General features: G+C 49.2%; 1 protein-coding gene across 9 annotated transcripts in view; it reads left to right on the top strand.

Annotated features, from left to right (window-relative positions):
* Window positions 1-12245, top strand: part of SNED1 (sushi, nidogen and EGF like domains 1) — a 2618914-nt gene that overhangs the window by 2156782 nt on the left and 449887 nt on the right. For 8 of the 9 annotated variants that reach the window (XM_078665624.1, XM_078665625.1, XM_078665623.1 and 5 more), the window contains one exon: window positions 2003-2281. The exons of the other annotated variant lie outside the window; for it this stretch is intronic. In XM_078665624.1, coding sequence (XP_078521750.1) covers window positions 2003-2281 — 279 coding nt within the window. The remainder of the gene's footprint in view (window positions 1-2002; window positions 2282-12245) is intronic. 9 annotated transcript variants of the gene reach the window in all.

Genomic DNA, 12245 nt, shown 5'->3' with positions numbered 1-12245 from the left:
TGTAGTTGAAACAGGCGATTGTCCTAAATCTACAGTTTGTGGGCACGCAAAGAGATATTTTGCACTCTCATTTCTCGTTTTTTGTACATGCTGCCTGTTATTGCTCCTATCTTGAATAGAAGTCAGACTCAATCATTTCATTCCTCACTTCAAAAAGAATATTCAATAGACCTAATCATAGATTACTTGTCCTTGTTCCATGTCTATAATTCAGCCACAGGACATATTGACTCTTACATATGAATATATTCCCTACTCACAACCATACATTCAATCACACTGAGGATAGATTATTTTGCCCTACTTCCATACCTTTAATTTAGCAACAGAAAGCGGGACATGTTGATTATCTCATGTGCAAATGTTCCACTCTCATCGGTACCAAGTTTTCAATATTGGTCCTGTACAGTACTCTATTTGAGTTACCTAAATAGAGAAACAATTTATGTAGTCCTAAATTTGCTGTTCCCTGTCTCAGTCTTTTATTTTCATTGAAAGTTTAGTGGAAAATTCCCAGATTACCTTTGCTTTAGGTAGACAAAAACCGCATCAGTAATACAGCGGAGCCACCGTTATTGAATTCAAGTTTACAACGGTACCAGATTCTCATTAATGGTCCTGTTCAGTGCTCTTTTGATTTGAGTTACCTAGATCGAAAAAATAATTTTTTATAGTTCTGATCTTGATGTTACTTATAAACGCTTCTCCTTATTATTTCTATTTTGAGGCAGAATTTACCCAATTTACCTTTGCTCTTGATCGACAAAACCACACCAAAAGATACAGCGGAGCCACCGTTATTAAATTCAAATGTTTGGCCTTGATACTGTAAAGACAATGAATAATCTGTAGGATTCTTTGTTACTCGACCTTCATTCCATTTTTTTAGACTAGTTAGTAAAGATCATTTGTGTTACACTCACCTAAAAAGCCCATAAGGGTAGTCGGTATCTAGACAATCCTCTGTTGCAGTCACAGTCCTGCTTCTACAGATAGGAAGTCTTGAGGGAACGGCCTCCTAGATATGTCTCTTATCAATTAAGACCGATCTAAAGTTGGAGAAAATTGGAATAAACACGCCCTTTATTATATTTCCATTTGACCAGGTTGTGCATTTCTTAATCTTAAGTTTAAGAGAACCGATTGCCGACTTGCCCTCATCAACCTGTAGTGCGGTAGTATTTTTTTATCTGACTGTGGTTCGTACTCGTGGGCACTTTGTTGTGGCGGCAGTTTAATGATTAATGGCGGTTCTAATTGTTTGTCAGCTAGAACGTTTATTGCCGCTCTTAAAGTTTCTCGGGGGGTTTAGCATGCATCAAAATTACTACCACTCTAGGAGAAGAATGCCATCTTGTAGTATAATCTTACCCGGGTGTATTAATTCGGCCTCCCTGCTCCGTCTGTTCTGGCGTCTGACGTCACGTCTTGGCGGTCTGGATCGTACATCATTTGTGCAAGTAGGTTTTCTTTGTTAGATCGCAGGTTATGTTTAGGTGTGTAAGGAGAAAAGCCTGTCAATTAATATGGCCAAAACCTATCCATGTTTTGAAGGCAATGTACAGCAGCTTCAATTTTAATCTCTGTGATACCCAGTCTCTTAAAATTGAGGCACAGTCTAGTAGCTTGGATTTATAATCTGTGTAGTGCAGAGTTCTCTTTCTTTGGAGCATCACTATAGACAATGTTGCAATAGTCAAATATTGACAACAGCAGGGCCCTCATCAGTCATATGTAGTGTAGTACCTGTAGCAATTGCAGGAACCTCCTCTGTAACATGATATAGAAATTGTTATTTCTAATTAGATTTAGAAGTCTCACTGAACCATACTCTCAGGTTTCTTTTACTATGTGAGACAGTGATGCATTGCAGTGTTTAATATGAAGGAAAGCACACTGCATTTGGCACATACATTTCTCTTGTCTTGCATGACTAATGCCTGTTGATGGGTAATTGCATACATTGGTTCTTAACACATTTTTCTTTTCCTTTATGGTACAGGTCCTCTCCCTCCCAGTAACATCACTGTTTCCAGAGTCTCGCACAATTCTGTGCACCTAATCTGGGAGCAGCTACCTACAGGAGCCTTGGATGGTTACATTATTAATGTTACTAATGGCCAGAGCATCAAGAGCCGTTTTGTACCCAATGGAAAACTGACCAGCTACACTGTGCGAGATCTGCTCCCAGGCCAGAAATACCACCTGTCAGTGACAGCCATAAAGAATACAGACCACGGCCAGCTACAAAGTGAACCTGCCCTCTTAAACATTCATACCCGTAAGTGTTGGATGTGATTATATATTGCAGCAATAATATGACATTATAAAGTTACCCAGAGATAATGCGACAGTTAGAAAAAATGGTTAAGGATGTGGCCTTCGAGCCTACTGGCTATGGTCACATAGCGACCCTGTGCGTCAGTCTTCACATGTGCAGGGGTGAAGGGAAGACCCCTCCGGATTAGTATGGCCACTCCCCAGGAGCCCTGTGTGAAGCTGGAGTGCCACTCCCTGTCAAACCTGTATCTTGTTAGGAATGGGCAGTGGGTTCCCAGGAGGTGGGTCTCCTGAAGTAGGAGAACATCGTGTGTGTGGCGCTGGGCGTACTTGAGGGACTCTGCACGTTTGATGCGGTCCAGCAAGCCATTCCCATTCCAAGACAGGACGTGGAGGGACCTACTGCTGGCAGGCATCTGGGTCGTGTGTGAGATGGAGGCGGGTGGACTGAAGGGGCCCGGGTCCCAGGGGGAGCAGTGGACCACAGCCAGGGTGGAGAGGTGTGGCATGCGCATGGTGATATGCTGTCTGCCGATGGCGATGCTGTGTGCAAATGTTAGGCTGACGTTAAAAATATAGAGCAATGGCTCAAACAGAGCCAGGACAAAAACAATTTGAAGGACAACGGCCCTCCCTCCCCCACCCTATACTTCAGGAACTGAAGCATCTGTCACCCTGAAAAGAAAAATAAGTTATCAATAACAAATAGCTAAGCTAAAACATTTAGCAGGGCAGTTCGTGGCAATGATGGACCCCTCTATATTAACAGATGTCATGATATAATCAGCTGCTTATAAATGTAAAGTATCGCAAGAGTGCTGCCTCAATACTGGCCCCGTAGGCCTCCACAAATCAGATTCCCGCATCCTCACTGGATCCCTGGAGACGGGGATTCTAGAAGGATCGGAGTCCCGACAATGCGGGGAGCAATGCCCAGATGGGTTCAGACCACGGCTTAGTTCGTCCATCAAGCTGGCATGGCTGTGGTTGTTGAGAGCCCGGGATGCCTCGGAAGAATTCAGCAACTGGGACTCAAGACCCGGCAACTGCGATGCCCCTCCCTGCCGTTCCCGCCTCCTACGGGACTGGGTGGGTCTCCGTTGTGGCTTGGGAGGAGATGAACGTGTTTGTTGAGGACCAGACAGGGTGGGAGGGGAAGCAGGCTGGATCCGCAGAGGTCTTTCCTCAGTGAGCCAAGTCCAGGCAGCCTGCGGGGTGTCAAACAGGACTATCTTGCCCTGAAAGACGACTCGGAGATGGGCCGGGAAGAGGAGACCATATTGCAGTCCCAGATTGCTGAGTTTTTGTTTGACGTCTGCATATGTGCGATGCTGAGGATGGCATCTCTGTCCCGGAAGTTATGGATCTTGATGATGATGGGACAGGATGGGGCCCGGGAGGAGGTTTAGGCGCCAGGGGGCGGTGGGCACGCTCAATTGCAAACCAAACAGAGAGAGCATCTTTGGGTATCCATGATTTCACCTTTGTCTCCCCAAAGGCGTTCGCCTGGCCTTGCTTAACCCCCTCAGGGAAACCTATTAGACGTAAGTTGTTTCTCCGCAAGCGGTTTTCGGCATCCTCTGCTCAATGGTGCAACTCCGAGGTGTGATTCTACAGGCATGCCACCTGGGTCTTCAGCTGTCCCAGGTTGTCCTCAACCGTGAAGAGGCGCAACTCCGCCTCCGAGAGCCTCACCGTGGCGTTACGAAGGTCTTGGCGGATAAGGGCCATGTCCACCCGGACCTCGCCGATCTTGCTCTCCACTGAGGCCTGGGAGCTACTGATAGCCTGCAGGATGGTCGAGAGGTTACCCCTGGAGAGGGAGGAGCCTCCAAATGCCCCTTCCGCTGGGTTCCGCTCGGCGGTGGTATACTGGTCTATTTTAGTTTGCGTCTGTGGAGCGGGCGTCTTCGTGGAATGGTCTCTACCCATCTCGGCCGGGAATGTAGGAACCTGGATGTCCGGTCAACAGAGAGGGTACAGCCTCACGGGGCAGACGGTCCCCCGTGGGAGAGGCCCAGCGCTCGAGCGGTCGATACTCAGGTCCAAGTGCTGAACCCACCCCCGAGCAAGCCCACAGGCACCGGGGCACAGGCTTAAGCAAGTCCGGACACCCTGCCCCCGCCGCCCGAAATGGCAGCCGATCCAAGAAGATTGATGCCCCACCTAGCCCGGGAGGGCGCTACCAGGCCAAAGGAAGGAGGGGAGGACAGCATAGGGGGCACACGCCTCCGGCTCCTTGCCGCTCGATAGATGCTGCCGGTTCTGCCTCCCCCTGCGGGTCTCCTGTGAAAATGGGAGCGTCACCCAGGTCAGGGCTCCAGGGCCAGAAGCACAAGTTCAGGTGATCTGGTCCTTCCAGGAGCAGCGCCGAGATGAGGAACCGGTTGGGGGGACCGGTGTTGAGAACCCCACACCACTCGATGAGTGCGGACGGTATTACTTCCTCCGTCGAAGGTGGGGGAACGCTGCAGGAGTTGGAGTCCCAAAACAGGCCACACGGACCTCAATGGCAGAGGCCGAGTGATTTGTAGGTTGCTGCAGGGCTGGGCCGAGGAGAGGGAGCGGCGGAGGGGGCCCACTCCCAGGACCCCACACCGCTCGATAAGTGCGGCTGATTCCACTTCCCATTAGGTGGCTTTCAGCACCCTGTGCTCCGCCCCAATCTGGGCCGTAAAGCCAGCAAGCCCAGGCCAGGATCGCAGTGGTGGGCAACGGAGGGAACCTCCAGGCTCAGGGAAAAGGTGGAGCTGCAGGCCCAAGCCACAATCTCTCGGGGACAATACTGTAGAGTAGGAGAGGTGGGGTGTATGGATGATGCTGAGGACCCTTCCACGCACCCCACCCACGCAGGCAAGCAGGCACCCACCTCTGCTCCGGTCCACCTACCACAGCTCGAAGATCAGGCGATATGACCAAGGCAGGAGACCAGTCACAGGTGGGGCGGCCGGCCACAGGCAGTGTCCATCGGGGCCAGTCGTTGCAGGTAGGCCCCAGCCGTACACGTGGGGGCACAGGCAATGGATCGTGGGAAGCACGCTGGCCTCAACAAGGATTACGGACCACCAGCCGCAATCCAGGTAGGGGGTTCGCATCCAGGGCACCGGGCAGGTCAGGCAGACAGGCACCATCGCCGTCAGCAGGTCTGGGGCTCTAAAGAGGCCCCGCGGGATCAGGATGTACACCGGGGCGCCGGTAGGAGGCCGCAGGATGCACGTCCGCCTCAGGGGGAGGGCGGGAGCTTGAAGAAGAATACGGCCACCGCGGCGGCCCAGCCAAAGACAAGGATAGGGCCCAGGCCGCCTAGCAGGCCATCTCAGCAGCGGCGCCAAGCTTAGGCCTCCAGTAAGGCCCCAGAGACCCTCCGTCCCGGGCCCAAAAGCCAACAGATTCAGACCCGACCCGTGGCAGCAGCCGGGAGGGGGTCTCCAAGGGCACAGGTCCAGGCTTGGCCAAAGGGATGCAGGCTCCGGTACCCCGCCGCTCTAATTAGCGGCCGATCCTCTGGCTGTCGTGCACCTCAGCAGGAGTCTCCAACTCCAGCGCCGCAAGCCAAACCAGTGGTGCCGAAGGGCACGGCCGGATGGGGGAAGGAAGGTCGCTCCCCAGATCCGATGCGCAACCACCCGGCACCCAGTCTCCACGATGTCGGGGACTCAGCAGGGGAACAGGAGTGCAGCGCCAGGTTTTCTGCCACCAGCCGATTGAGGCCACACTGCCAGGCGTTGTTGGAGAAAAGAGCCTCATGGGACACTCATCGCCATCTTAGGTGCGGGCACGCCAAAGGCCGGAGCAGAGATCCCCCTGTGTGCTGGTAAAACAGTGTCTGACACCTCATCATGTAGCGCAGACCGAGGTGGAGGCCGCGATGGTAGAGCACAGGGCTCTAGAAGGGCTGATGACGATGGATCATGGCGCGGATGATGGAGGGGTCCAGAGCACTCTTAAAGTGCGACCGCCATCTTGAGGTGCCAAGCCACGCCCCCATTCGTGAGATTTTGTTAAAGAATATTTTTTGATTTCAACACTCCACGCTTAGAAACTGTTTGGAAGAAAATTGGCAATGTTATCCTATGGAGGAAAAACAGGTTATTGGTTCAAAGGTAAGTTATTGACTGGGAGTTAAGCTTCTGGGGTTAGACTCAGGGATCCCCCAGGGTCAGTGATGTACTCTTGTTACACCCTCAGCGGCACTAGTGCGGTTGCAGAGCGTTGAGTCCCAATGTTATCCAATGGTGGATAGGGCGCCTCTGGTTGGTGGCTGCTGGCAAGCTGGCCACTGGGTTGTGGGAGCAAAGCTCCTGGGCTTTAGCTCAGGGCAAATGGGGAAACAAAGTAGCACCAAAAGAGCACCCTCAGCTGCACTAGGGCGGCCGGGTGCAGGGTGCTGTTTCGAGGCCGGGTGCCCTCTTGTTTTTAATAGAGAACCTCCGGTTTGCAAAAGCACTGCAGGCAGGGAGATGAAGGACTTCTGGGTGCGACCACCACTTCGAGAGGTAAGTTGGGAAGTTAGGGGTTAGCTAGGCACCGTCGGTTTGGGCACACAAGGCTGTGGGGCGTCAGATGTAGGGGTACCTTTTGGGGTCGGATCTTCTTACCAGCTCTGGGTCGCAGTTAGGGGGGCCTTCTGGATTTAGGCTGCAAGCCCCAGCTGGAAGCTTGAGGCAGGTCAGGGGTCATCGGATGGCAGTTCAGGATCGCAGAGGTGACCTCCTTGTGGTGTTTGCCCTTTCGAGCTTGGGCCGTGGACGGTGGGTGCAGAGCAGGGCGGATTCGCGGTCTCCGGCTGCTGCCAGAGGTTGCAGTTGAACAAATCCGGTGTTCAGGGGAGAAGCAGTCTTTGTAAGGGAAGCCAGGCAGGTCCTCCGGGGATTTTGAGCTTGCTGGCTGGAGGACACACTGGGATTTCGCAGGAGCAGATTCGAGGGGAGACAGGCCGGTAGGGCTGGGGTCAAGTCCTTCGGCGTCTTCCTCTTGTTAGCTGGCTGCACTGCTGTTCGGTCCTTCTTCTTTTTTTCTTGTTGGCAGGCTGGATCTGAGGAAGCAAGGTTCAGGGTGGCCCCTGATTAGGTAGAGGGCAGGGACCAATGGGTCCCTTCCCTGGGGTGGGTACACCCCCTACTGTGCCACCCTCCAGTGGGAGGGGGGCACAAGCCTGTCCCTGGTTGGTAGGGTCCCCCCATCCTCAAGATGGCGGGGACTCAGAGTTGTGCTTCACCTCGCCTCCCCCACCTGAGGTGTGGAGTTGGCAGAGGCGGACACACCTCTCTCCCTCACTTGTTTTTCCTGGCGGTTCTCCCGCCTAAAGTGGGGGCAGAATCAGTGGGGACCAGTTGCAGAAAGCAGCAAGTGGTCTGGGGAAGCTCAAAAAGGTGGCATGCCTTTGAAGCTTCCCCTTCGTGAACCCTGCCCATCCTGGGGGAGGAGACTTGGCACCTCGTCCCAGCATGTGCATTGTTTCAGGCCCCCGAGAAGCAGCAGGCTTTCGACCCAGGGGTAGTGAAACATGTCTGTTGATGGCAGCCTAAGGAGCCACTCAGTCGGGACACTAGAGGTGGGTTAGTTAGTTTTCAGGGGGCATCCCTGAGATGCCCTCTGTGTGCATTTTACATTGAATCCCACACTGGCATCAGTGTGGGTTTAATGTGCTGAGAAGTTTGATACCAAACTTCTCAGTTTTCAGTGTAGCCATTATGGTGCTGTGGAGTTCGTAATGACAAACTCCCAGCACCATATACTCTTAATGGCAGCACTGTACTTACAATGTCTAAGAATGGATTTAGGCACTGTAGGGGTACAGGGCTCATGCACCTGTACCCTCACCACTGGTATAGTGCATCCAACTAGAGTGGTGACTGATCTATGCCAGGGCAGTAGGTTGTAGGCAGGGATGTGTGCCATGTCGACTCTTCACTTTGTTCTGCACCAAAACACGCAGCCTGCACTAGACTCCCCCGGTTGTCTAGTTTTCAGAAATGTGTGGATTTGGTAGGTTTCACAAGATGGCTGCCAAGCTTGGGGCCAAAAACGCAGGTGATCTCCCTTGCAAAACCAGGTTGTTTTGTCATAGGTAATTTTGATGTCACCTGAATACATTTTGGGCCCTTGCTTGTCGCGCGTACTTGACCCACCTACGCGAGGGAGGTACTCTTTTTATCTGGAGGCTTGGGGGAACGGTGGGTGGTAGGAATTTTGTGGATCCACGCAGATTCCAGAACTTTCCACTACAGAAATGTGAGGAAAATGTGTTTTTTGACAAAGTATGAGGTTTGCAAGGGATTCTGGATAACAGAACCTGGTGTGAGCCAGGCAAGTCATCCTATCCTGTATTGCCCTGGGTATTTAGTTTTCAAAAATGTATAGGTTTGCTAGGTTTCCCTAGTTGCCCGCAGAGCTAGGGTTCAAAATCTACAGCTAGTTACTTTCCAAAAAAGGGTCAGTTTCCACTGTAAAAATTAAGAGTGTCCACATTGCGTTTGGTGAGGTGCCACTTTTATCAGGAGACTTAGGGGAGCGCAGAATTGTAGAGCAACAGTTATTTCCCTAGGTGCCAGAAGAGCTAGGGTTTAAAATCTACAGCTAGACTCCTTGGCAAAAAATGGGTCAGTTTTCACTGTGAAAATGTGGTGTGTCCACGTTGCGTTTTGGGCCGTTTCCTGTCGCAGGCACTAGGACTACCCACACAAGTGAGGTACCATTTTTCTCAGAACACTTTGGGGAATGCTGGGTGGGTGGAATTTTGTGGATCCACGCAGATTCCAGAACTTTCCACCACAGAAATGTGAGGAAAATGTGGTTTCTTTGACAAAGGTTGAGGTTTGTAAGAGATTCTGGGTAACAGAACCTGATGAGAGCCAGACCAAACAAGTCACCCCATCCTGGATTCCCCTGGGTGTCTAGTTTTCAAAAACGTATAGGTTTGCTAGGTTTCCCTAGTTGCCCGCAGAGCTAGGGTTCAAAATCTACAGGTAGTTACTTTCCAAAAAAGGGTCAGTTTCCACTGTAAAAATTAAGAGTGTCCACGTTGCGTTTGGTGAGGTACCACTTTTATCAGGAGACTTAGGGGAGCGCAGAATTGTAAAGCAACGGTTCTTACCCATTGACTTTTGATGCATTTCTGCCTTCCAAATGAAAGACAATGTGTAAAAAAGAAATCACTTTGAAAAACGTCCTATAATTCTCACGCTAGTATGGGTACTCACAATTTTGGAAATGTTCAAAGAGCTACTGTTTCTAAACTCTATATTTTGTTCCAATTTCAGAAATACATAGGAGTCTTTCAAGACAATTTTTCACTGTATATATTTTCCCAATTGAACTGCTATATACCCGGTACAAGACGCTGCTCAGTTATTGGCTCTGAGTTCGTCGGGCTCTTGGTGAACCTGCAAGGTCTATATATCCCCACAACCAGAAAGGTCCAGCGGATGTAGCGGTATGTTGCTTTCAAACACTGGTCATAATTAGAAGCGGATGTAGGGGTATATTGCTTTCAAACACCAATCATAATTAGAAGAAGTTACATGTGAAAACGTTGCCACAAATGGCTGTTTTTTTCAACTCATTTTCAAGTTTTTCCTATTTTCAACTGTTTCTATAAAGAAACCTTGAAGAATCTACACAAATGAACCCTTGCTGAATTTTGAATTGTGTCTGCTTTTCTAAAATGTATAGCTTTCCAGGATCCATTATTGCTTTCATACCCATTTCTACCATTAACTGGAAGAAGGTTGAAAACACAAAAAATAGCAAAAATAGGCTATGTCCCAGTAAAATGCCAAAACTGTGTAAAAATGTTAGTTTTTCTTTTTTTGATAAACACATTTTTATTGATTTTACAAAGAAAAAAACAGCAATCATCAAGGTTCCATGACAGCAAAGGAATGCATACAATGATCAGTCCAAGGGACAAGTGCATACAAATCAAAAGGACCGCATTTTGAAAATCCCCTACTAAACTAAACAAAGCCCCCCAAACCCTACGATACTTCATGGGGCAACCACGTAATTTTTAGTTTTCTTACAAAAGTCTGTCAGTCCCTGAAAGCTGGGAAAATGGTGATTTCAACCCACAACCTTTGTTGACACCATTTGCAGGGAAAAAACAGACGCTTTCATTTGCAGCACTTTTTCAATTTTTTTGTAATTTGGCTAATTTCTGGGTCCCCTCTAGGGGAATCCTCAAACCCATGGTACCTTTAGAATCCCTGTGATGTTGGAAGAAAAGGACACAAATTTGGTGAGGATACCTAATGGGGTCAAAAGGTACAGGAGCCTAAGCGCAAACTACCCCAAATAGCCAAAAAAAGGCTTAGTACGGGGGGAGGCCTTACAGAAAAAGGGTTAAAAAACTGCTGGTGCTAAGACCCGGTGAAACCCGGCCCACTTAAAGCCCTGTTTAAAGGCTAATCTATGGGGTCACTTTCCAGCGTGGCTTTACCCCGGAGAGTTCTAGAATTGGTTATGCCATTTAAGAGGTCCAGAACTAGAAGTATGAAGAACGAGAAGCAGCAGCAGCAGACACATATTTCCAAATCAGCCTCAAATTGTTTTGCAACACAGCACCCCTCAAGGGAGAGCTCGGAGAAAGCTGTTCCCTTGTTAGCCACTTATGCTACTGAGCGTGCTTATGTTTCGGCCTTGCAGCTGACACAGAAGTTGGAAAATGATGACTCCTCCACTGCCCATAATACCTGTGCCTGTTGCAATTATTGTGGATGCCACTAGCGAAGAGATGGGGGGTGCAATACCCTTGTCACACAAGTGATCGTTGGCACAGATGAGCTCCCAGCTTAGTCAAAAAATTGGTCTCTATATTCTAGGATCAATCAAAGCAATGACTTGGTCATCTATAACAGAGATGACTCCTCACGGTGCGCAGGGGGCCAAAAGACCCAAATGTCAAAGTCAACTAGGCAAAGTTTCATGCCGGAAGTAGTTAAGGCCGCTAGCAATGGGGTGGATGCTATTCATTGTATGACCAAAGCCCCAAAGAGGCATGAACACTAATGTTGCAGTGGAACAAGAGACGGGGGTTGGCCTTAAAGGTGTTGGGGGATCAAGTGTTGATGATAAAGGTAGGCTTCAGATAGTAGACTATTGGAGCTTCAGGCTCAATAAACGAACAGGTAGAGACGTCTGACCTCATGCCATGATTAATCGTTTCTTAGAATTGAATGCATCAAGGTCGGTGTTGCTGTTTCTTAAGGAGGTTCTGGGTGAAATTGAAAGGCTCAGGCAACAGCAATTTATTTTGCAAACTAGATTAAGCAGCGCCTGGGAAAGATAAAGGGTCAAATGTCCCAGTTTGCGAATGCTGTGAGGAATTGGAAGAGCGGGTTTTGAATTGCGAGGATTAATTAGAAACAGCCCCAACGCTGAACTGAAAGTTGGAGAAAGAGATCAGGTACATGTATGCAAAACAGGAATATTTAGAAAACCATTCAAGACAATCTAATTTGAGAATTGTAGGCGTAACAGGAGGGAAGGAGGACAGTTTGGGCAAGGCTGCATTTGCGGAGTGAGTGATTCGATCTTTTGTTTTTCCCGTGCCGCTGAAGGATTTTACCATAATGCTATCCCACAGGGTGCCCTCTCAGATGATGTCTCGCAATGCTAAGTACCCCTGCACTATCTAGGTTAATTTTGCTGATTAGAGGATTAAAGAGTACAGGCTGGACAAAGCAATTGAGTGAAAGACTTTTTCAGCGCAAAATGAATTCTTCTTTAGAATATTCTCTAATATGACGATTGATACAGCTCAGAGGCGCAGAGTTTAAGAACATGATTGCATCATTTTAGTTGTCTGGCACCCTGGCATCTTCAATACAAATGGCCAAGCTTAAAGTTTTTTTTGAAGGACGCGTTTATGTTTTCTCTCAGATAGTAGATAGCACAATCATTTTTTTGCAGAGATAAAACATGGGGGTGTGGTTTAATATATTGGGTTGATATACTGTCTTGAT

Source organism: Lissotriton helveticus, chromosome 11 (genome assembly GCF_964261635.1).
Source record: "Lissotriton helveticus chromosome 11, aLisHel1.1, whole genome shotgun sequence".
NCBI lineage: Eukaryota > Metazoa > Chordata > Amphibia > Caudata > Salamandridae > Lissotriton > Lissotriton helveticus.
This window is presented reverse-complemented; position numbering and strand designations above follow the sequence as displayed.